At 41.4% G+C, this 26426-nt stretch overlaps 1 protein-coding gene and 1 long non-coding RNA gene across 3 annotated transcripts in view; one reads left to right on the forward strand and one right to left on the reverse strand.

Moving 5' to 3' along the window:
- The first annotated feature begins 560 nt into the window (after nt 1–560).
- Nucleotides 561–26426, forward strand: part of CRB1 (crumbs cell polarity complex component 1) — a 97225-nt gene continuing 71359 nt past the window's right edge. The window contains exon 1 of one of the 2 annotated variants that reach the window (XM_077182080.1): nt 561–1303. In XM_077182080.1, coding sequence (XP_077038195.1) covers nt 1228–1303 — 76 coding nt within the window. In that variant the 5' untranslated portion in view covers nt 561–1227. The remainder of the gene's footprint in view (nt 1304–26426) is intronic. The other variant, XM_077182078.1, reaches the window with a different exon arrangement.
- LOC143694635 (uncharacterized) lies at nt 5966–22253 on the reverse strand. Its single transcript, XR_013183225.1, has 3 exons — nt 21886–22253; nt 15148–15310; nt 5966–6039 (listed from the first exon to the last, which is right to left on the reverse strand). It is a non-coding gene; the product is annotated as an uncharacterized LOC143694635 (long non-coding RNA).

A 26426-nucleotide genomic window follows, 5' to 3' on the forward strand; every position in this document is an offset into this window, starting at 1 on the left:
GGCAAGGAGGGTAAGTGCCAAGAGCCAAAGGAGGATTGCTAGGGGTGAAGGTGGTGGAAAGAGGAGATTCATTGCCAAACAGGCAGCTCATCTCTGTCTTGGCCTCAGAGCCAGACTGGTGCTGTGGCACCCATTGCTGTGGACACCTAGACTGGGTGTGTGAGGTGCCAGAGGTTGTACTGGATCATGGTAGGAGTACAGCCCCTGGGGCTGCTGCTGTGTGCCCTCACCTTCCCTTCTGCTAGAGCAGGACCAGGATTTCATCTGAGAACAAAGCTGTGATCCACAGATGAGGCACTGCACAGAGAGTGCTGGGCACAAACAGACATTGCCTGTGCCATGGGGGGCAGCTGGGGAAGGCACTTAATAGCAGCTGTTTAATACCAGCCCTGGCTAAACCAAATGGAGACCATGCCCTGCCACCATCCCCTTCTCTTATCAATCCTGCTGTGACACCTCCTGGTTCTGTGACTGGTTCCTCCATTCAGTTCAAGATTGTAACACAAGCTGATGAAGCTCAGAGGTCCTGTGCCAGCTCCTAGAGTCTGCTTTTCAGCCACTCCAGATTAAACAATACCAACAAAACAAACAAAAAAAAATAGTACTGAGGAAGAGAGTGGGCTAACATCTCACTAACTAAAAAGACTGAGAATGTGGATGTTTCACCTTTTCACTTCACGTGCTAACGGCGTAACATAACAGAAAAAATTCAGAAAGCAGAGAGTGTTTGTGAGCTGACAGTGCAAGGAGACGTCAAGTGTTTGCAGCGTTGATGAGGGGAGCCTCACGATGAGTGCGGCGGGTTTGGTGCAGATAAGGAGCGCTGGGGTTCGGGCTCTCCGGGCGGCGGGGCCGTGGCTGCGCTGCGGGGCAGGCACAGCCCAGCCGAGCGGAGCGGAGCGGAGCCCGCCATTCATCCCCCGCGGAGCAGAGCGCACCATTCATCCCCAGCACGGCCGGGGACAGACTCCGGTCCAGCTCCCACACAAATCTGCACCGGGTTTGAAAAACCACTCGGACCTGCCGAAGTAAGACCTTGACAAGCACAACTGCCGTTAGAATCCAAGTGTGCAGGTTTGCAGGCTGAGGAGGGGCACGGGCAGGGATGGCTGGTTGGGAGCCGGGTGCCCCGGGTGCGCCCTTAGCTTCAGACACGAGGAGAAAGCAGTGAGCATCAGCACCAGCCCTTTGGACAACAGGCAACTCGGCAGAGGATGTCCTATCAGGATGAATATGGCTCATTCAAGAATTAACTCTCTACTCATCTTCTACCTCAGTTTTTTGCTGCTCATCCATTTAAAAAGTAAGATTTGCACTTTTTCTTATTGTTCTGACATGTCCTCTGGGGAGATGGTTAGACATGCACTTCTAGCAGAAAGCTTGTGTTGTCAGAAGGCTTTAAAAATTTGATGGAGATGCCAAAAAAATTTGGTCCATGAAACTAAGTTGTATGAACTCGTTGTTTGATAGCTTTCCTGATCTCCATGCTTCGACTTTTTTTTTTTAAATAAGGAATGAAAGCATTTTGTTGCTTCGCATATTCAAAGTACAGTAATAAATTATTTTGCTAAAACTGTACCTATACTTTAAAGTCTGCCTTTTGATACCACTCATTCAGTAAATCTAAACCTTTCTGATTTAAATCTAGACTTATTTATCCTTTGCTTAAACTGTTCATGTTATGTTTTCCAGTAGTATTGGTTTATTATATATACTTTCTAAACTACAGCCTCTAGAGAAAGCAGTTATTAACTGTGTTGTATTTAGTGTTGTAAAATATTACCATTATGAGGGAGCATGACAGTCCAACTACTTTTATAGAGAAAAAATGTTCTCGGCAAACTTCCACATAAACAGAAGTGTGCAAAATAGAGGAAGTCACAATGGGTTTCCTTGATAATTTTGTGTCAGATGGCTGCAAGTAAATGCAAGCCAAGGAGGCTAAATGGCCTCAGCTGGTGAGGCTGCTGTGTGTGTGTGAAAAGCAGCAGCTCTTGAACATGTTTAAAATGAAGATCTGCAGGATGTGTGCCTGAGGAGGCTGTTTGATTTGTGTCTGTTGCATGTGAATAGCAATAACACAAAGCTTTGAGCAGCTGCCATTAAACAAGAAGACTTGGCATTAGTGTTCAGTGTTGTGTAATCTGGGTCACCTTCTGTTGCTGCATCACTCAAATTGTTACTTGGACAGTTTACAGCCCAACATAAATTAAAGACTAAAAAGCAAACAGATGCAGTTGAATCAACCAGCACTGAAAAAAAAAATCCCACGCTTGAAAATATAAGAAAAATACAGAATGTCATAGAAACATCATTTTATGCTAGTAATTTTCTTTTTGGGGAAGTACTGATGTGAATCAGGGAAACCAAAGGGCTTTTTCTAAATTAATTCACAACAGGACATACCCTAAAAAAACCAAACCAAAAACAAAAAACCAAAACAACAAAAAACTGGACCTTTAACTTTCACAAAGTAATTTTCAAAGTTCATCCTCTAGGATGAACAGCCAGAAAGTCTCTAAAGAGACTGCTATCTAAGTAAAGGAACATAATAGTAGTTGTGTTAGTTAAGAAAATGTATTTTTTCTACGAGGCAGGCAAATCAGAACAAAATATAAAAGCTTTGGGAAGGGGAAATGAAAAGTTAAGTTTTATAAATTAAGAAGATCACATTAAAAACATCATGCACAAAGAAAACATCACTAGAATGAAAACAAGAAAAAAGCCCCCAGGAATCAGTTTAAAGAGAGAAGATAAATACAAGTTTTGGCTTTCACCTCGGGTGAGCATTGCTCAGTGCAGGATGCCAAAGGCAAGGAAAGTAATTGTGTGTCATTTTATGCCTTTTCCTTAGCCCACTTACCTGGGATGACAGCTCGGATGTGCAATGGGTGTTCTCTGGGTTCTGGCCATATGGCCAGTCTCAAGCAAGAGGCTTTTCAGTCTTGGAGAACTTTCTCAGGTGGAACTGTGGCTGTTGTCACAGTGTGACACAAATTGATATCTCAGGATGGAGCAGCTGCATCAGGAACCAGAATCAGGCTCAGGACCATACCTCTACCTCTCAGTGCAGTGTATTTAATGATCTTGAGAGGTGTTTTCTCTTTAGAAAGCTTGTACCCCCCCCGAAACTGCTAACAATTTCTGTTAATAAAATCATAACTGTGAACAGATGAGACAAAGGTAGAAGCAGAACTGACTGCAATTACTTCCCTACTTAAAAATTAAAGCTGAGAAAGACCAAGACAGAAAAGCTGAGGATAAAATGGAACAGAGGTGATTGATGATATTATTTATAGAAGTTGTATCTGCCATTATGTTTTTAAAATCAGTTTACTGGATTTGTCTTCTCCCAGAGGATTCTAATCTTAAGTCCTGCTTAAAGGCAGAATGTTCTTTATAACTTCTAACTCTAAACAATTTCGAAAATAAATAGTATTTAGGAGCCAAGAACTCCGGATGCAAGCATTCAATACAAGTTGGGTTTATATGGCATTTTGTGAACATCAGTTGTGTCTACAAATCATACTAAATGAACCACTCACAGAAAATTAATCTGGGGGCATCCAGAGATGCCCAGCTCTGTGTGAGGAGGGACCAAGAATCATTATGTACAACAGGGACAGGAAGCATGTCCCAAGGCCAGAACAGCACTGATAACTCACTGCTGCCGTACTATTGTCTAACAGGAATTACAAGCATGAAACTGTGGGCAGGGAGTTGCTTATGAAATAGAGGAAGAGGAATTCTGATTAATACAGGTACATTTACACATCAGTTTTGGAAGTGACTCTATCTGAAGTCAAATTCAAAATCTTTTCATTCAACATTTAAGTACTGATTTTTTAAACAAGTTTTACAATGGATTACCTATCACTACTGCAGAATTGTCTTCATTTTGGGAAAAATATAGACAAGGAACATTTTAAGGTCAAAATTATTGCCCATATATACTGTGGATGCCCCATCTTTGAAAGGGTTCAAGGCCTGGTCTAGTGGAAGTTGTTCCTGCCCACAGCAGGGTTGTTCAAACTAGATGATCTTTAAGGTCCTTTCTAACCCAAACCATTCTGTGATTCTATTTATCTCCATTTTAGTAACCTTCCAGCAGAGCTGAAAAAATGTATTATTTACTTCAAAATCAATGCTTCATAAATTGTTCAAATGTTCATAAATTAAGAATGGAAATTCATTTGGGATTGCTGTTAATGTGAGCAAAATATCTGAGCTTTACTTGCAGTCTTTTTCTACCCCTCTGAGATGTTGGCACTATGCAATTTTTCCCCGTGGACAAAAACTCTTAATTTCACACAACTATTCCCATTACTCACAAAACTTCTAATTACTGCTTAATTACTGTGTTAGGAATAAAGCTCTGCTTATAAAGAGATTTGTGGTTTTGCTCACACTGCTCATGCCTCATGCACACCCGGGTGATGTAAGGAGCTTTCCAGCAAAGTCTTGTTAGTGTGGTTTGATGAGCTCACAGCCCATTCGGCAGCTCCTCATTAGCCCTCCGTGGAGCTGAGCCTGTCAGAGCTGCACTCAGCAGCCCTGCAGCCCTGCCTCCCTCCTGGCTGTCACACATGGCATCTGGAGCACAGCAAAAATGAAACATCCTTCAGATGTCTGCCATCATCTCCAGAAAGTTAAAAGCAACAGCTCCTAGACACAGTTGTGCTGGGTTGGGTTTTTTTTTCCCTTTTCATGTATATATTTTATTATGGATAACATCTCCTTCTCTGGAATGAAACTAAATCCTAAGAGTGAAAATTAGTAGCCCTGTAACTTAAGAAAAAGGCAGTAACTACTGCAAGATAAATGTGTAAAAGTGACATTAAGAACATCCCAGCCACAACTGTACTTGAGCCACTCAGTTCAAATTCTTACAAGGCATCCTTATGGTGCTACACCTACCATTCCAAGATTAGAGAAGGATACCAGGTTACAGACCCCTCTCTCTCTGTGTGCTCTGTAACTTGGGAACTGTCACCACTGAGAACCTCTGGAGATTAAACATTTCCCCACATCCCATTTTGTCACTCAGAAATTACAGTGCAAGATAAAAGCTTCTTCAAAAATTTACCCCTCAAATGACAGTGATTTTGGCAATACAGGACAAGCCACTGGATGATGTATTCACAGTCACAGGCCAAAAGGGAATTCTGCAGCAAGGACACAGATCAATCTCTGTAAGCAGGTTGTTTGTGACTAATGACCTATTAGGAAAGAGTCTGAGGGGCAAGAAAGGAGGTTGTGCAAAAAGGTGTTTTATCATTCATGCTTAACCAGCAGCAGAGACCTCACACTGATCTTGAAATACTGGTGTATGTTATCCTGTATCCATGATAATGGACTGGAGAAACTGAGGCTGGAAAGTTAATTTAATACAAGCAGAGGATATAAACCTAATGTTTTAGTATATACATAAACCCTTCAAAGGTGTCCTCACACAAAGTTTATCTATCTATCTGTCTATCTATCTATCCATCCATCCATCCATCCATCCAATCATCTGTCTATCTCCCTCTCTCTCTCTCCAGTTTTTTGTTCTCCCTGTGTTACTTTGATAAACCTAAAGCACCTAGGGAGTCTTTTCCTTGTGCAAATCTCTACACCTTTTCCTCTTTGTTAGAGGAAGCTCAGACAAAAACCCAGTGCTGTTTAGAGTGCTCAAATTTTGATGGCCAAAGTGGGCACTTCCCCACTGAAAAGTTACAGGGAAAGGCAAATATTTTGCTGTTGTGTGTTGACAGTAAAATGACTTGCAAGACACAGGAGAGCAATCAAAGCACTGTTCAGTACTGGCTGTATCCAGTTTTGAGTGCTGCTGTGAGCAAGAGAGAGGCAATTAGGAAAATGCTGGAAAGGGACAGCAAAAATAGAAAGACATTTAGAAAGATGTGCCCTCTGAGAAAGGGTCACAGGAAGGGAAGCCTGAGGGAAGACATGATTACAGTCTTACCTCCACAAAAGAGAATGGCAATCAAGGATGGTGATGAGATCAGTTGCTCTCTGTCACCTCTAGAAGGGCAGGCTCTGGAAAATAATAGATTCCATGTACATCAGGAAAGATTTGTGTGAACTTTCCCAACTGAAGGATAATTAGGACACTCTATCAGAACTTTTTAATGAATGGGTCAGATAAATATCTCCCAGAGATTGTCTAGACTGCTGTCTCACAGCTGGTGTTACACAGACCCCAGGCACCCAGCACCACCCTGGGGGATCTGTGAAGGCCTCAGAGGGCAGAGCCCCAGAGAGGCCCAGGTGGGGACTTGTCCCAAGGGCTGTGGTGGCACTGAGGCTCCAGGGCACCTCAGGAACAGCTCTGGGGCAGGCTGAGCAGATGGCTCCCTTCCCTTCTGCACAACTGGGAATTATGTGCTGTGCCAAACAAAGGCAGCCCTGAACTCAGCCCCCTGTGTTGCAGCAAAAACAGAATTATTGCCTAAATTTCAATGAGAAAATAGCTTACTCTCATTCTTTGAGACATCAAGACCTCTTATTTTTTGGTACTCTAGACTTAAAATAAGCACTTTGGCTACTGAAGGCACTGATTACAATGAGAACAGAAAGTACCTCCATGCCAGAGATAATGTAGTTTGATTTCTGGCTTTTGCAGTGAAATCACTTACATTTTCACTTGCAATTTGAGTATACTTGATATGCTGACAGTATGAAGCAAGAAAATATAATTAATGAATGTATTATCAATACCAAAATTTTCATAGGCAGAAACCTGAGAAGGAATGAAAAACATGGATTGCCTGCTGAACCTGTCAGCTTCTCACTTCATATAAAAAAGCAATGCAAGACTGGAACTTACTGCACAAAAACAAATAGCAGTAGATTCCTAGGAAACTGTTCCAACTGGCCATTCTGGATACAGTGCAACAAATTTACATTGGAGTAGGAGTTCTGCTTCATCTAAGAGAAGTTTAACATTTGATTTTGATGGCAGCAAAAATTACTTATTTATGAAATATCAAGGTTTAAATATATATGTATCCAGCCAGCTACAAAGCAATAAATAAATATGTCTTAGTCTATGTCACTTAAGTCTCTCTAATAAGTAAATTAAAGAAACAGCAACCTAAGTGCCTTTGATTCTGTCTACAGGGGTTTGCAGCCAAAGACCTCCCAGGGATACTTCTACTTTTGGGTTTGTTTTTATAATTCACATTCCAACATTAAGAAAATCTTTTAGACAATGCCTCAATCTCTAGGCAAACTTGAATATTCCCTTTGCTCTTTGTGGTGGCCCAAAAATGGACAAAAGCCCATTTTCTAAGAGAAGCCTTTAAAACTAATTGACTCATCTGGAGCAAGGAGATAAGTGATACATATTACTTTCCAGATTGATTTCACAGATTAATCTGTTGGTTTTAGGGACTGACATGTTTTGTCAGTTCTCACTGTCCTTCTCTGTTTCCTCAGCCATTACCAGTGCTGAATTGTGGAAGCCCTCTCACACCAGCAAACAGCAAAAAACACCCAACAACCCAGATAAACCCTTTTCCAATGAGATTCTTATCTTTACTTCATATTGATTATATCTTACTCACCCATAAAATGGGTCAACAGGAAGCTGCTTCCATCTTTTGACAAAGACTGCAGCTGACAGGGCCTCTGGGCGGGCACCACGCAGCTGCCACTGCAGCTCTGCAGGGCTCCTCCAGGCCCAGCAAAACATCCCTCTCCAGGCATCAACAAAGCAAGGCTGCTGCAACTTCAGGGTTAGGCAGCTTCTGCCTGCCTGGAATCTTATCAGCGGGGACAGAAATCAGAATATTTCAAGGGCTAAATATTTCTGTGGGTAGAAAAGGGGCATGGGCTGCTAACCCGTCACTGTGTCCCCTCTCCAGCAGCCAAGGATCAGGGCACTTGCCTGGTGCATCCTTCTGTGCTGGGAAATGCTGTGCCTGAGTAATTGTGGCCTGGGTTTATGCTGGCAGGCAAGGGGAGAAACTCCTTGCTTCTTTTTACTGCTCCTGCTTGCCTGCCCAAGGCTGAGCATACTGGCAGCCTAGTGCCTTAAACTTTTCCTTGAATAATGAGACAGACAAAGCATCTTTATCTGCATTAGCCAGGGGCTTTGCAGACAGGACACATTCCTTCAAAGTGCACTCAATCACACTGCTTGAGATCAAGGCTGTGAGTAAACAAACAAAACTTTGTACTCCTCTCTTAGAGCTCAGCCATGGACACAATGGCCTGACAGTTCCTTTGCTGGGGTTTCTGAGAGGTACAACTATGTTGTTGTATAGCGTGGTGCTACCAAAATCTTACTGTCCTCTGAAACAAAGGCCAGGGATGCTCTAATTCACATCCAGACTGCCAGGGAGGCTACAGGCAGCATGAGAGGCAGTGTACACTGGCCACACTCTTCTCTTGACACTTCCAGTCTCCCTTGCTGGGGTTTCCAACAGGATGATAGAGAACACTTCATTAGCTCTTTCTTCCACAAGAAGGGCCCTAGCTTTGAATTTGACTGTGACACATTTCTTTGTGTCTTTGAATGTGAGCTAGAGGACTTTGAAAACAACATAATTTGACAGGAAGCCAAAGCAAGGACACAGAATGACAGACAGTTATCAGTCTGCAAGGATCCAAGCAACTGCAATTTAGGTAACCTGCACTGACAGCAGGGAACCCAAAACCCTCACTGTAATCATGCAGCCTTGAAAAGACATTTGTATACAGCAGTACTTCAGAGGTGTTTAGCCAAGCTTTGTGGCAATTTGTAGGTGCTTCCAAAGCAGCTTTGGTACCACTCCTGGTATGGCAAACCATCCCTGAGTGCCCACACAGCTGAAAGAAGAGATCAGGCTCTGATATCTGCAGTGAACAGCCTGCAGTGCAACTCACTGCCCTCCCAACAGCTGGAAAGAGTGCCCCTGAGAGTGTGTCTGAACTAATACACATCACCTTGCTGCTCCTTGGGCATCAGCTCCTTCCTGTTGCAGGAAGGGTGCAGCTGTGCTGGCTGTAAGAAAGGCAAAACACTACAGAGGTCTGACATGGTGTAAAGAAATCCTAACTGTGCCTGCTCTTCTCCAACAGCCCCTTAATTTCCTTTGATAACCCCATAAATAAAATACAGAGAGAAGAGGCACCAATCTTGTGAAATAAGCCATCAGAGGCTGCATAACAAAAGAAACGTGCAATGCCAGTGAGGAGAAGCCAGGGAATGACACTGATGTATCAGAGATTGCATCAGAGATATTAAATGGGATGAAAATATGCAAGGCCCTTGTAAACTCTTCTTTTCTCTGTTCAATCTTAAAAAGAATTCTGAAAGCAAGCCTCCACTGATTCCCACCATAAAATGTGGGAAAATATGTGTTTGTGGAATGATAACCCAAGCCTTTTTGATCCCCATCTGTATATATATTTGGAGAAAAATGCAAGTAGGTGCCTCTGCAATGCAGCTGCAAAAAGCAATTGTCTGCCCATCATTTTGTAGGACTCACCAATTCAGTTTTTCTAACTAAACCCATCCCTTCTCTCTTATTAAATACAGCTGACATTTGTAATTCAACTTGTAAGACTAATGGTACTGAACATTTTGCAAGCTTCAACCCATGTAAAAATGCCCTCAGTTTGATACAACAAGAACTATCCATTCTGTTTTCTCATGAGTATGTCTTAAATGTCTGATTCAATTTAGTCTAACATCTTCCCATTTTGGAGCTCATGGAAAAGTGCAAGAAGATTAAAGTTACTAAAATCAATTGCCATTTTCACATTCCAAAGGCTATTTCCAAAAAATATTGTGTTTCCTAAAAAAACAAGTGGGCAACTTGGGATTGCCACCATTTTTCACAGTAGTGAAGAGACAAGACTGAGAGGTGTTTGGAGCAAACCTCTAATGGAGCTAAACAGCAGAAGGCAGGATTGACACTGAACACCTTTGAAGGATCTGGATATAAAAATCTTTCCAGCAAACAGACTGACCTAATGATCTGACAAATGATAGAAAGGAATAAAAAGGGGAGAAATGTAGCTCTCTGCAGACAGCGCAACAAAATCAGATCTATTTTTACAGTGCTTCTACTACAGCCTTAAAGCCATAAACACTCCATTCTTCATTTTGTTTGGGGAATTGTCCACAGATTCATGCAGGCACTCTGTGTTTCCAGAGATTTCTGTCAGTGTTCTCTCTGCCCAGGGACGAAGGAAAATACCCTAGAGTGGCCCTCCTGTATCCCCAGCCAGCACCTCCAAGCTGGCAATGGGTTGCTGCAGTCACACAGGCATTTGTTGCCTGGAATTCTGCTATTCCACAAAGAACCTTGAGCAGAGTTGATTTCAGAGGTTTTTTTTCTGGTTTAACTTCCTAAGTCCTTTCATTTTGTGTTATGTCCAGCGAGGATCAGCATGGCTTTGCTTATGAAACCAGGAAGTCAGGGGTTGTAATCAAGAGTGGTTTCTTTTCAAAGAGATGGAGAATCATGTTTTTTGAGATGTTTGAGATTTTGAGGTACTTTGATTGACTGGCAATCAATTACTCAGCTTGTTATATTCCAGGTCTTAAACTAAACTTTGAGGGAACTGCATTCTTCAATACTATTAGAAGCAAATGGAGACTGTTATTACACTTACTGAGGTTTTTGTACAAGAGATAAGCAGCATCACAAATGTGTTTGCATCTTGAATTGCACAATTTCTTCTTTGGGCTAACATAAAAACATGTTCTAGAGGGCACTCAAACAACAACTGCCAATGCTATTTAATTGTGCTTCAGTTTCAGACAGATTGTGTCAACATTTCTACAGACAGGGGAACTCTTTCCTTACTTTTATTAGCATAACTGCAAACACCTAGAGAGCTGAGAGATGGATTTTCCTCTTTTAAATCTGCTCATCTTTTATGCAAGGGCTCTGAATCAGCCTGAAGAATTCTGGGTCTTCATGGGTGACTGCTTCTTTTCTACAATCCCTGATGAGCACCAACACTTTCATTAACCACAGGCATGTAGTTACACATGCTTACAGTAAACCTGGCTTTCCAAAGATAAGAAATTTGTACTAAATCATTAGAGAAAGTTCCGAGAAGTAGTCACATCATAGGCAAAGGGTGCTGAGCTTTCTGCTCTAGTTGATGCAATGCCTTGGACTAGATGAGCACCAACAGTCCCTTCCAATGCTTTCTGTACCATGTGAACCACTTGGGTTTTAGCTGAGCCCATTACTATAATGCTGGCAAAGCAATCACTTCAGGGAGTGGATCAGAAGTGTTGTCTCACCAATTCTGACACATTTTTTACTATTCAGCAATAAAAGGTCTTTAGAGTTTGTTGGATGCTGGTTAGTGACAGGAAAAATTGCCAAGTGGAAAGTATGAGGGAAGAGACTGCAACATATGCTTCAGACTCCTTTTGGGGGAAAAAACCCCACAAACAAAAAATCAGTTACTAGAATCATTAAAAAAAAAAACAAAAACAAAACAAAACAACAAAGAAGTCTCCACTGTGTTACCACTGTAGTGCAGACTAAGTGGGGACTTAGTCCTCACTTCAGTACTCCCTCCAAAGTAGTAGGAATGTGAATGTGGCTCTGAATAAGACCTCATGCTCAGAAATGTACCCAGATATTAAGGATGAAAACAGTCTTAACACAGAGAAAACTCCTATGTGCAGAGCTTGAATTCTATAATGAATGTTCAGCTACCACAGGGACATCTGTAAAACTTGCCACTTGCCTTTAAAAAAGGTCTAGTGTTCTTAAAATCTTGACCTCAGTGAGAGGTCCAGTGATTCAGCCTTTCAAACTGCAGTCATGCCCTATTCTAGCTATTACATGCCTTATTTCTGTTAATCTTCTCTAATTAGTTCTGCTTCTCAAGTGAAGTCTTAGAATCTAACATTTTCCTGTGATAATACCAAGGGCTCTGCTTTCATGTTCAAGGTCAGTCCAGCATTTCACCTTGTAAAACTCGTTTGTCCTCCCTGCACTTACACTTGTACCTTGAGTTTGAGTTTAGACATCAGTTTAGACTCTGTCAAAGACATTTGCTGACTTTAAAGTTATCCTTAAAGCTGTGGTCATGCCCAGCAGAGTCATACAAGTGTGAAGGAACAGACTTCTTTCAGATTCTTTCTCTTCCTTGCAAATATGCAGAGAAAATTTCTCTCATTAAAATAATTTCAGCTTTTCCCTTGTGAGTTATTTTGCATGTTTTACAACACATCAGCAGATTGGGCCTCAGAGCCTGCAAGGAGGCACGTGACAGTTGTATCAGTGAGAATGCAGAGCTGAGAAAGGCAAGGTGAACACCTTGCTTGCAGTGAGAGTGCTGTGAACACAACCCAAGTGATCTCCCTGTTCAAATCACTAAATTTAGATCTTGTGTTTCTCCCTTCATCTGCTATACACACACATTAATATAGATAGGTATTAGCAGGAGGACACACATAGAGTGTTCCAGATTCTTCTTGTGCCTGAGATCTGTAATATGGCAAGCATTTCTTTTGTAATAATGGCATTACTGTTTACTCACTCTTATAACAAATGGAGGCACTTTTGGTATGTGCAATTTCCATTGCTGACTGTAAGAATTCACATATCACTCCTTTCATTGATCACTCTTAGCTGCCTCTTTTGAAGGGACCAGGTCACTCACCTGCCATCCCACAGCCCTTCCTGTGTGAGGACTGCAGAGATCCAGCATTACTGGAGCCGCATGATGGCTGAGGTGTGAACACTAATGGGAGGAGGCATCTGAGCCCCAGGCAAGGATCACACTCTTCTCCAGCTGATGCTCAATCCAAAATGGCAGACTATTTTCAGGTTAAAAAACCTTAACTGGGCAAGGGGGAAAAGTCAGCCTTCAGTGATACATAACCTAGGCTACAATCAGTTTAAGCAACTTCCTTTGAGCATTGCTGCTGCAGCTGGGGATAAAATTTGCCAGGTCACCCAGGCTTGATGCTTTTACTCTTAATAAAAAAATGCTGTTATGAATTACAAATAAGCATAAACCAGCAATAGAATAATGGTAGAAAAGCAAGCATTTTTATGGTTCAGTTATTTCATACGCAACAAATAAAAAATTCTGTTAACTTTTCAACCTACCTCCTTACACTAAATGATAATAAATATGTAAATGCAATATATGGAAAATACTTGACCTTTTCAATGTTGAATAGTTAAAACTTAATTCTTGTATCTGAAATTATAATCCCTGAAGTATTTGGTGGAGTTTATGGAACTGTTTATGATTTGATTTTTCTTAAACCTCTCCAGTGGGATTTAAAATGTTATTAGAAATCATTGACAACAGGGTGTCTATTTTTCCAGAACTGCAATATATTGGCAAATATCCAACTAAACCCTCTTACATTCAATTATCCTGATGTCCAGAAAAAGGACAGAAATAGTAGAAAACCCTTTTATTCTCTCCATCTCTAAGGCAGCGGAGGAAGGAACAGCACATGCACAAAGACCAAATTCACAGATTTTTCTGCAAGACCAGCACCTAATTTTAAAACCTGAAAACTGTTCTAAAGGTTAGCACTTCACTCTGCACAAGCCTTCAGTAGAGATGTACTGTAGTACAGGGCTTTGGTACCAGAATTTAGCCCCAGATGAGCTGCATTTCTGTACTTTGCTCATCCTTGTGACAATGTGTCACCTTTCCAATGATATTTCAGAAAAAAATACACTGCGGAGGTAAATTGTGCCTTAACCCTGAACTGATTTGGGAACAGGACACTCAGCACCTTTCAGTGCTGACTGTCCACAAGCAGAGGTCTTGTCTCATGACACCTAATAAAGTGTCTGGTAATCACATCAAGTGGGAAAACCCTTCACCTTCCCCTCAGTGGGCAATGCAACATCTTTCCTCCCTGAGGTACACAGCTTAGAAAGAGAAAAGAAGTGTTAGGGAGCATCACTGAGGAGGTGACATGGGACAAGAGTAATGGACAAAAGACATCCTCACAAACTGCTTTTCTAAGTTCTTCTTTACCTCCAAGTTGTCATCCAGACATGTTCCTAGAGCAGTAACTTAATTACCTCCACTTTATCCTCTCTTGCTCAGCGCATGGTGACAATGGTTTTATCGTGGAAATATTTTCTCTAGAGAGCACTCTGAGTACTGACAGCTCTTTTCTCTTTCCCTCCCTCACACTGTCACCCTTCTACATTTGCCTTGACACTGTCTTCACATTGTCTTGACATTGTTCTGACAGTTAAGAAAACTCAATCACTGCAGCAAACAGCCATGACAATGTGGAGAAGAAAAAGGAAAAGTGTTATGAAAATTGTTGAGGAACTGCAAAGGTTTACAGGCTAGTGAAAACAAGATTTTGCTTTTTCTAAACCATATTCCTAGTGAGTTTTCAATAAAAAGCTGACTTAAGAAAGTCTTCAGCCAAGGCTGGCAAAAGTCACCTCAAAAGTCATCTGGCAGTTGTGGATTCTGTACCTGAAATTCAGATTTCCTAGGTAACAATCCCTCTTACTGCCATCAGGTCAGGTTCATTGTGGGAGATACTTCAGCCCACATCCTGGGGAGCAGGGATGCTGCATTACTGTGAAATGCTGCCTTGGGACTCTCCAGATACACTTTCTCCCAAGTATGCCATTCAAACTGGGATCCCTTTTGGGAGCAATCAGAAAAGAAAGGTGGCCACAGATAAAAAAAAAAAGGCTAGCTGGAGCTTTAGTTCCCTTTTAATAATTAAATCAAATTTTGTTTTGTTGGCTCACAAATTAGAAGAGAGAAGCCTAGAAAGAAAGCATTGCAAACAAATGCCAAATGTTCTGGCAACAGGTAAAAAACCCAGCACAAAACCCAGGGTAAGTTTAGTACCTATTTCTCTGCTTGAATTAAACTTCTGAGCAACTCCTTAACAGGATACAGTATGGACATACTAAAGTGCTGTACTTGACAAGTTAAGCTTTGTGATTCAACAATTTGACAAAATTACTGTTGATTTGAGTAGGAATTCTGACCATCAGAAACCATGTGGGGAGGGTTGATGGGTTTTATTTTGTGGTTTGTTCATTTGATTTAGAAAAGCATATATAGTTTTGATACTAGTTCAAATTCTTTGTAGCTACAAGAACACCTAGGTAATAAAAAATTACCTAAAAATTTACTTTATACTATCTTGCATGCATACAATCTACATCTTACCTGAAAAATGCAGTTAAAGCTCATCCCTTGCAAAGTAGAAGCTCATCAACACTGCTCTGTAGGGCACCTGCAGTGTTCCCTGCAGGTCACACAAGCACTGCTTCTCCAGGAGCAGCATCTTCTCTCCTCTCCTCCTCCATTACCTCAGATTCCTGTCTTCTCCCTAAAGAATTTAGGGAGAGAAGCCATCTGAAGCCTATTCCCTTTGCCTCAGAGCCCTGGGGACAGCAGGGCTGGTGGCCAGGCACGGCCCCTCTCCTCACAGAGAGGCTCTTCCCCAACACCTCCCAAACTGCAGGGCCATCCAAGAGCCAAATGAGGTGGGGCACAGGCTGCAGGGCTCCATGAGCCTGAGCCCAGTCCCCCTGCAGGTCCCTGAGGCAGCAGGAGCAGAGCCCTGCAGGTGCTGATTTGTAACTTGCTGACAGACCTACCCCTGCACACCCAGCCCAACAGGAATGGGACCCACATGGCTGGGGAGAGAAGCCCTCTGCTTCCTGAGTGCAAGTCAGGAAATCCTGGATAGATCTCTGCCACACATTGCAGATTGCAGTGTGAGGAAAATGTTAGTGAAAGCTTCTTATGAGACCAGAACGTACAGAAATAAACCTCTCTCAGCCAATTAATACGATTTTTGATTACAAGAATGAATCAACACATGCTAAGAGTAAAGTGAACGAGCACATATGCAGATTGATGCTCACCTGGTTAACTTTATGGCTAATTTCATATGTTTAATCATGATAACAAAAGCACAGGTAAGAAAAAACAGAAGAGAGGCAAAATTAGTCTAAAGAGTCAAGGCAGAAACAATATGCTCCCATTTATCCAGAGAGAAAATTAGGCTTCAAATGCTTCTGCCTGAAGCCACTTGATGAAGCATGGTCTTGATACAATTAAGAAAATGGCACAAAGGAAAAGTCTCCACTAAGTGCAGACACTTCTGAACCATAGAATATAGCATTTATTCTAATATTCTAATATAATATTTATTCTAATATAGCATTTATTCTAAATGCTATATTGGGTGGTTATACTGCAACTACTCTGGCAAGCTGAATGACAAACATTTTGGTGCTTCCTTCCTACACTTTTATGTCTACATGCTCCCTTTATTATTAATGGCATAATATTTGCTACAGTAGGCTATCATGGTCAAATCAATACCAAAGTGCCTTGAAAAGACACCAGAGCTGAACCCCTAATTAAGTACAATATTTTGTTCCTTTTAAATGAGACACTGTTGGAGGAGTACAGTAAGAGTGCCTTGTTCTGTTCAAGGTATCTATAATTAATAACCCCAATGATCAAAGGAAGTGTGATCCTAAGAGGAAATGGCTTTTGAGGATCCCTAGGTATTAAGTACTGAGAACTACTTCCCAATCTGTTCTGCAGCCTTTCAGCACACTATGATGTGTGATGCCCTTTGGGATCATAAAACAAGCCCCATCATAGATCTCTTTGAAAAAAACTGCTCCCAGCAAGATAGTCACTAGATATTAATCACTTATTCATTATTGCCATGAAATCTTTCTTAATTTTTTGCCTGGCCAGACCCTTACTGTCACACAGATCTCCTTTATTTATTTAGCATAATTTAATATAAAGCAAGGCAGGATGCTGCCCTATAATGTACCCTGTACTGGCAGGTCTGGACTGGTATTGTGAGGAAGGCCCCTTCCCCCAAAATTGGGTATTCCTTTTGTTTTATCATTATTGTATGGCACCAAAGTTTATTGAGATAGACTAAGCACCTGGATGTCAAGCTGTGGAGGCTTTATTTCCCTGCTCCTGCTCGCTGATCTTATTTTCCGCTCCCCAGCCACCACACCACCAACAGCCAGAGCTCTCCCTGCATCTTTAGAGCAGATTTGTGTGAATCAAAAAACCCCTGTCACTGCAACAGGATGGCTGAATCTCATATCCAGGGGAATAGCAGGCCAGAGCAGCATCACTGTCCTCTGGATCATCCTGAGGAGTGTGAGCACTTCAGCAGAGCACAGAGGCATCAGTGCTGCCCCGTGGAGCCACCGCTGGCATCATGTCCTGGGGCTACAATTACTGCAGGCTCACTCACCAGCCACACCAACTTACTGTAATCTCCCATCCCTGCCCTGGAAACACAAGTCTGCTTTGGATCAGGCCTCAGAGGAAGAGAAGGAGAATGCATGGAAAGAAAATCTGAGGCAGGTATGGGAGAACTGGGAAAGGAATGAGAGATGAGGAGTTAGATCTACCTCTTCCCACATTAACAAAAGAGACTATTAATGGGGAAATAGAAATTTAAAAAGCCTTCAAGAAATTACTATACTGATTGCTAGTGGTGAATAAACATTCATTCATTTATTCATAGTTTAAAATTTTTCATCATTTTACTGGCAAAAATGGTACTGATCTAATTTAGATAAATGCTTGCTGGACACCTCTTCATTTGTAGCAGATATTTAATGCCCTAGTGGCAGTTGGTTTTATTCTAAAGCATGCCATCACATTAAGCTTTAGCAATTTGACTTTTAGTGATATTCTTCTAATATGGAAGGCTTATTTCTTAGCATATTCCCCAAGGAAGGCTCCTGGGAATACCCTGATGCTGGTGAATATTCTGGTTTTGTTTTACTTCTACAGTGAAGCATCTTAAAAATGTTTAAGAGAAAAGTATCCCTAATTATACAGTGGGTTTTCAACACCTACATTTCTTTTGGGTCAATCTGTCCTCCTCAGTGCTTCTGAGCCTGCTCTGGAAATAAAAAGTGGTAAAACCAACAAATTCATTCTTGTTCTGCTACAAGACAGTAGAGTTTTTAGGATGCTACAATACAGTCTGCAGGTCAGGAAAGCTGCCACAGATTTTGTGTCAGAGCCATGACTGTGTTCAGTTTCATGGGTCACTGGAACCAGTGTTCCAAAGGCCAGCCCTCTGCAGAAGTTCACATGATAATATCCTTCTGCTGGGACTGATTTCTGTCTGTGTGAAGTTGGTGAGGGCAACTTGTGCAGCTCACAGACACATCACAATGATGTGTCATGGCCTTGGCTCTGAGGGGAAGCTGCCCTCAGCAGAGGGGCTCAGCAGGAGAGCTGAGGAAATTCAGGCTGTGCCAGTTCCCCCTGACACTCCAGCCTGTCCCAAAACACAGGAGCCGTGGCTTTTCCCAAGCAGTCTTGAAATCCCAGTTGGTAATTAGTTCATGCAGAGCTAATTGTAGGTGATTTCTATTGAAAATAATTTAGCACATAACAGAAAGGGCTGGAATGTGAACTCTTCTACAAAGTTCATGCTGGAAAAGCACGGCCTTGCTTTCTGTGTACTTACTGCCCATTGTAGCCACACTGAAGCTTTCTTCTGAGTCCTGTGGCATTTAAAGCACAGTGCACTGCATCTCCAGCCACATAATGCCTATCTGTCCCAGAGCTGATTACTTTTTTTAAGTCTGAGGAGACAGGAAAAGCAGCATCATGATTTTGATATGCTGTAGTTTGATGTCATCAGGAACATCTTGTCCTCATTTGTGTTACTGAGAACATACTGCAGGCAATCTCAACATCTGCACACATCAGGACTTGGCTTTACACCCAGAGACTTTAAAAGAGTTGCTCCATGTTACAGGCTGCTATGATACATTTCTAACAATCAGGGCTTTAAGCTTATCCAGTTATGACTCACAGAAAGGAATCATACCTGGGTCAGCATTACAGACATTTGAGGCTACATTTTAAAATCACAGCACCTTTATGTGCCACTGTACTATCAGAATCACTACTTCATGCTCTTTTCATATTAAAAAAGGAAAGAAGTAATGAATGGCAGAACCACAACTGAAGGAGACTGAAGAGGATGTCTTATAATGCCTTTCAAATGTAAACAACACATAGACTCAGAATTTGGATATGAAATCGATTTTGTACTCAGTTTTAGCCCCTCTACTGGAGGGATTCTTAGCAGCATTTGGCAGCATTTCTGAGTGCCTTTTCTCTCCTGCATTAGTGGCTGAGCACAGAGGGAGCTCAGCTGCATGTTCCCACCTGAACCAAAGCTCAGCCCTGCAAGTCAGCAGTAGCTGGTCTGCTTGAGGGGCAGTATCCCCAGCTCCTTCCTGAGGCTCAATTCAGGAGGAGCCAGAGGCTCAGTGGCAGCTGAAAGCCTCTGTCTTACAAAAATGCCTTGAACTCTCTCCAGACTCCAGAGAAGCTGACCTTGTGTCTCTCAAGGTGAGATTTGGCCTTTTCAAGAGACAAACTGCTCCTTTGCTCTGTATTTTCCACTATTTGGAATTAATACAGAAGCAGGAGCAACTGGATTTCACCCAAACTCACAAACTGACAGTTTTATGCTGTGTTGCTCCTGCTGTGTTCCTGAAAATCCCCCCCAATGCAGAGAAGGAGACCATGCTCTGGTCTTTCTGCAACCCTTTCTAGCTCTGGCACCACTTCCCTTGTTATTTTGCCAGGTGTACACTTCATCCTTCCTTCCTAGCCCAGGTGCAAATACAGCTGGTATCTTCCCAACTGCAAGCACTCTTTCATCTTTCCTCTTCCCCAGCAGCACTTGCACCCCTCAGTGTGTTCTGATACCAGGTTTACAAACAGCAGATTGTGCTTCTATTAATTTCACAACATTAATGTAGATGCTTGTGGCTTTAGGGACCAAGGCAGCAGCAACACTTTGCACAAAGGCACCACAAATGCACCCATCCAAACAAGTTCATCTAGGCATGCCAAGAAACCTCACCAAAGGCAATCCAGGATGGCATTTTAAAGTGTAAGACATAATTCACATGCCTAACTAAACTACTAAGGTTTTCTCTCTTTATTTCTGGCAAGACCTTTCATCTCACAGGAGAGAACTTTACACCTGTGGCTCTGTATCCTGAGTTACATGCTGAGGATGTCCCCAGCTTTAATGAAGCCTTAAGAGAAGTTCAGGCAGGAAAGTTGTTGATTGAATCCTTGGGACAAAGAAATTTAATCCACAAAATCACCAATCATTCCTATAAGCCATCAAGTTTATTACCTAAATAGAATTGCTTCAGATTTTGAGCAAAATTAATTTTCTATGCTCTTTACCTCTGAAGAGCAGGTTTGGCAAGTTTGAAGCTCGCCCACTACCATTGCTGCTCACCTGTTTATCTCCTATGTCCCTGTGGGGACAAGTCCTGTTCTGTACTATTAAGAATAAATTCTGCTGTGTGACCTCAACTAAAAAAAAATAAATTCAGCACTTCTACAGGGACAAAGAATACCTCATTATACTCATATTGCTTCTCTTCTGCAGATTTAGAAGATAAAAATGAGGACAAATATAATGAAAATCTTAAAGGGGAGAGCTACATTCAGAGAGAGTGTGTACAAGGACTGCACAGCAGAAATCAGTTCAGTTTCCAGATCTGAGTCCACATAATTTACTACAATGGATATCAGCTGCCTCCTGGCCTGATCAGCCACTGTTCTACACCTTACACAAAGAAAAATATCTGTGCACAGTAAAAGCAGGATGATCACTGCACATTACCACCTTAAACTGCAGTGCTGTAGTGCTAAACATAAAGGTAAAGAAGCAGAGCATAAAGTCTTTCATTGTCATTAGAAACCAGTCTACTTGCATTGCTGGTAGCAATGTGCCTTGATGTCCAATTGAACCAAAAATCCTCCAAATTCAATGCATAGGAGCCCTGTTGAGCTCCTGGGCCTGACTCCCCTCCTGTTCCCAGCACAAACACTAGGTATGCTGCCAAATAAAGTGAAAGCCAAAAAATCACTTACATTTAGAAGTAAAGAAGGTATCTACCTCATTTTTGTTTGTTTATTTGGGACAGCTGGTGCCATTGCTGTGGTGCTCAGTGCAGGCAGTGGGGGCAGCTCTAAGGGTTGCTGCACTGCTCATGGGGTAAGGGAGTCTGGGGTGGCACAAATGGTAAAAGGCAGTGAAGGACAATGACAGCCAAGCAGTAACTGCCTTTATTCTCAGCAAGTCAGTGTGAACCAAAAAGTTTAGAGAAGAGTGAAATGAAGACATTGGTTTAATAACCAGTTCTGTCATTTCAATCACAAATAGTGTTGCCTAAACAAGATTTTAAAATTTTAATGCCATTCCACTGTTACTCTTACACTAATATACCATACCTTTTCTTCAGAAAATAAGTTAATTTACTTTCCTTGATTTTGCTGATACAAATGTACCTAAAACCGAATTTGGCTTTTTTGATAGCAATGGAATATTTGTGTAACCACCTTTTTTCTTTCCTGCCTGTGTGTGGTGCTGGTTACTATGGTAATAAACGTGACTCAAGATTTAAAGCCTGAAAGTGGTTTCTATAACAACATGCTAGGATGTTTTGGACACACAATTGAAGTTAAAGATTCAGGATTAACTCTTTACGACCACAGTATTTGCAGACACAACAAGTGCTTGTTTGTTTGGCAAAAGTTTGATCATCCTTGCCCAAAGCAGGATTTTCCATGGAGCAGATTGAGTAATAATGATTCCAGCTGTGGATAGAGCAGGTAGGGCCTGGGGGCTGGTGATTTCCTCACAGGTGAAACATGCAAACACAAATGGCACCACAGTGACTACAAGCTGCCCAGCACAGTGAATAATTAAGATGGTAATACAAATGTACTGGGAGATGGGAAGGGGTAAAATGGTATTAGTGCAATACTTAGGAAGTTTGAGACCATGCAAAAACCAGAATTATTTGTTTACGTGGAAAAGCTATTCTGAGGGCTTAGACAGCCCCTTACCTGGCTCTGTTTTATCCAGAACATGGTTTCCTGTCCTTTCCTTCCCCATCTGGCAAATGCAGGAGTGACATCTCTGCCTTTCAGTCCATGGTAAAGGCACCTGATTCCAATCTCTGTCCCCACTGATTATGCAGCTGTGCTTATCTCTTCCCCAGTTCTTCATGATACATCAAGATTGAACATCTATCTGCACACCTTTCTAAGGCTGTCTTTGCAGGGAAGTTATTGTCAGAGTGATGAACTGTATTTTTTGTGTCATGATGCACTGCAGATAAATGGAGAGAGGATTAGTTACACCAAAGCCACGGCTCCTCAATGCAGCAGTAAATGCCTTGGGCGATATTTTAATATTTCCAGTTAAATGATAATTATTTCAAGATCTCAGTATAGTAACAGAGCTTGATATTTCAGTGACACAGATTCACACTCTTGTTTTAAAATCCCAGGGGCAGGTTTCAAACAAGTAATGAGCACGAGCATTGAAGGTTCATGTTTCTGACTCCAGCCACTGGGCTATCCAAATCCTTGCTACCATCATGTTATCCTGTGACTTTTTTGGTGAGCTGATTTGATCACAATGTAAGCCTTTAGCTGTGAACAAATGCTGTATGCTGGTTTTTATTCAATAGAACCCAGACTGAAGTAACAGCACTAAGAGAAGCAGTCGTTGCTTCATTTGTGATCTAATTTTCTTTCTAGCAACTGACCACCACTAAGATGTCAATTATATATGCCATTCCAACAAATTTTAAAAAACAAAACAAACAGTCCTCCCCCCCGCAAAGAAAACAAAACCAAAACCAAACTCACAGGTAACATATTTTCTGATGTTGAAGTTGGGGTTTTTTTATAGAGCCAAACATCTCACTATTGCAATTCAATCCTTCTTTCCTAAAGAGTGTTTTTTAAATTTAATCTCTCAACTCATAGACCAGGGGTTTTTTGCTATCCATTTTTTCCCCCAAAATGTATAGTTTAGTAAATAGTCAGGTGTTGTGAACTGCCTTATCTGCACTGGCTGGAGTAGCTTCCTAGTTTTAATTCAAATGTGTAAAGTAATAACTCATTGTTTAAAAAAAAGGAAAGGAAAAAAGCCCTCCAAGCACAGTAAAATCATCAGTGATGGTGAATATATGGGTATCAAGGAGTTCTCTATCTTATCATAGATTTTTTTTTCCCCTTAGAAAATAGACTGGCTCTGTTAAGAAGGTCAGAAAATCTTGCAGCATATGTAAAAGATTCTGAAGTTGTTAGTGTTGAGAGCTTCTGTGAAGCTCAGAGTCCTCCTTCAGGGGCAGAAGGCACATCTGAAGAACAGCACTGCAAATTACAAGCAGCCTTCAGGCACGATCAGATGATTAGCAAAGTGCAGGCATGGCCACAGCCATGTGAACTCTGGTTCAGAACAGTGTGATTAGCAGTGATTGAAATCTGATTTTAAATGCTACCACTGATTATGATATTTTACCAACTCGTACAAAGAGTTGTGTCCTGAAAGAACAAGTCTGTGCTGAAAGACATTTCTGACACAAAGAGCCCAAAACAGATTGCAAAGGATTTATCTGGGGGCTTTGAGTGGCTGACATTGTGAATTGTCAGAACTTAAGAAGAATATTTTGAAAAATGGACATGAACCCACTAAATCTCTTATTCAAACAAGATCTAGGAAAAAAACACTTGAAATCGTCAGGAAAGATATGCAGACAAGCTTTTCAAAATTATCTGCTTTACTGAGGAACAATAATCAGATTATCTGTGCCAAAATGCTTTGGCCATTTCAAAATCCCTGCCCTGTTTATGACAAATTTTCCTAATTCAATTTTGGTCTTCTATCCTCTTTGACATGCATTTCTAACATCATAAAAATTATTTTGTATCACTACAGTAGTTGCTGATCATTCAGAAGCCTTTACCAGCCAAAATCATGCATTTTTAGTGCTTATTAGCTCAATTATTTATACACTAACAAGATCACTTCAATGAATTTAAATAATCTTATCCAAGAGCAAAAACCCAAAGCTAAAACTGTCTTTTTCTTGGCATTTCTTATATTAATTTATGAGTGCCAGTTCCTGTAATAGCTGCAGGTATGGCCATGTTTCTGGTAGTATGGATGCTGTGCCAGTAGATGGCAAGCTTTACTGCAAAGAATTTCACTGCCAACCATCTCATCTGCATCTCAAGGATTTAACCATGGGGCAAAACGCTTGGCACTAAATCCTCTTGTAATTAGATTAAAGTACCACTGTTTATAAAGAGACTGATAATTACCTCAAGTGTCAGTCAATGTAAATCCAAAGCAATCAGTATTTTGTTTCCATTTTTCCTAAGTTACATAGGAGTTTTAGGACTCTGTCAGAACAAGTCACTGCTGAAGTGACCTTAATTGCTTAGGAATGAAAAACAGCTCCTCTGCACATCTGAGGTAGAGCATGAGGCTTTTCCTCGTTATCCTCCTGCAACCTGGCCAAAAAACCAAGCTCCACTGAAACATTTCTGTCCCTTTGCAGCTCTTTCTGTGAGTGCAGAAGAGAATATTCCTTAAGCATCTGCTCAAACTGAGACAGTCTTTGCATCAATTATCACACTGCATCACAGGGCATGCAGGAGCTTCCACCTGCCATACTCTTCATTCTCCTTCCATGCAGCTCTGAGCTCAGGAGGTTCCCAAATCCCTCCTTCCACATCACTCCAGAGCAGCAGGGAAACTCAGTTTCCACAGGGCAGCAAGGGAGGTAGTGCAAATAACTTACCTGAAACAGGTGGGAAATGGTGTTAGAACTAGGAGTCCAGAATCCAAGGATTAGCTGAAACACTCACTTAATTCAGGAACATGACTTTTTAAAATAAAAACATCGTGGAAATGTCCAGGTGAACTCCCTACCATTTGATAACCACGGTGTGCCAACTGCATACCTCTGATGATCACCTTTCTGACATGCAGTTTTGCTGCTGAGACAAACTACTATAGAGAACCCTTAAAGTCTTGGTCCCAGCCTTTAAACTACAACCAAGCTGAAACTCAGCATGATTATATCTCTGCTAAGACCTTCAGAACTCCTGTGCTCCTCAAAAACTACACAAATCATGAAAACCATGGCACAGTGCATTAGACTAAAGACAGAACACCAAAAATGTTGCTGTTTCACTATAAACTTGTCACACAAATCAGACAAGAGTATCCTCTAGAGAATATTGGATTTATTGAATTGTCTGTTGGAGATTTCTGCATAAGAAATTCATTTTATAAAAGCTACAAAAGTTGAAATTAAAACACTGCTTAAAAAAATCCAGGAAAGGTTTTCTGTGTTTTTCCCATAGTGATGTCACCCTGCAGACAAATTGGCTGCCTTCACTCCATACAGACAGTGCTTTTAGGGTTGTCTTTCCCCTTCCCTCATTTTCCCTCTACTCTTACTGCCTCAGAGAGCTAAGAAGCTTTTTAACCAGTGCTCACTCCTACTATCAAAACTGCAGACTAGCAAACACATCATGTCCTCACACAGTCATTATAACAAACTCAGCCTGTTGCATGCAAATTATCTCTGGAAAAGCAGTAATAATTAACTAAATTGCTTCTCAGGTCACTGTGGTCCTGTGTAAGAAAGCACTCGAATGATTGACCTCACCTCTTGTAGCTTACACAGTACAACAGTTAGACAACATTATAACTTGATCGTAATTAATTTCTTCAAATTTGCAATGTTTCCCCAAACATGCACTTTAATGAATTTTAAATAGGTACACAGACTGAAAGGAAAGCTCTCTAAAGTTGTGCAAGGAAAACGCAGGATGCAGAAGCTCCTAAGGAGCACAGTTTTGCTCATTTTAACTGTAATTAATAGATTGCAGTAAACTCTGTATTATCCATGCTAAAGAAAAAAACTAAATGCATGGGCAAAGCACAAAATTATGTAAACCAGGACATCAGAACATACATGAGAGTATGCTGAGGAAGAGAAAGGTCTGAATTAGTGCTGACAGTGGTGCAGATCAGTACATGTGACCAATGTCTTGAATTTTTGCATTCAGTGAGAGCTCTCAGCTGGAGCAAGTGCAACCATCACTGCATCAGGATGAAATACCTCCTCCCAAAACTGATTATTAACTGGTTTGGGGAGGGTCATTTTAAAGGCAGGCTAATCCAAAAGTACTATTTTTGTCCTGTTTTCCTTCAGAGAACATGAGGTAACACTCCAGTTCTCTTCCTGCTAATCAATGTTAGCTTGCTTTCTATGTAATCCTTAAGACCACTGTTGGTTTTTAATCACGGTGTCACTGTTGCTATCAATGTTACTACATAAATCTCTATTCCCCTTGCTCAAACAAGTATTAATTAGTTATCTGGCTCAGAAAATGTACCTATTCATGAACATGAAGTTCATTCAGACTGGTGCTTCTAATTCTCAGAGGCACAGCTGCTCCTGTGTACACCTCAAGTCAGAAAGCACAACAGTCATGCACAGATAAATTTTAAGCCTTTCCATCTATTATCTTAGTGTCAAACCTACACAAGCAGTCTTTCCTAAGTAGTTAAGCCT

The sequence above is a fragment of the Agelaius phoeniceus genome, chromosome 8 (genome assembly GCF_051311805.1).
Source record: "Agelaius phoeniceus isolate bAgePho1 chromosome 8, bAgePho1.hap1, whole genome shotgun sequence".
Lineage (NCBI taxonomy): Eukaryota > Metazoa > Chordata > Aves > Passeriformes > Icteridae > Agelaius > Agelaius phoeniceus.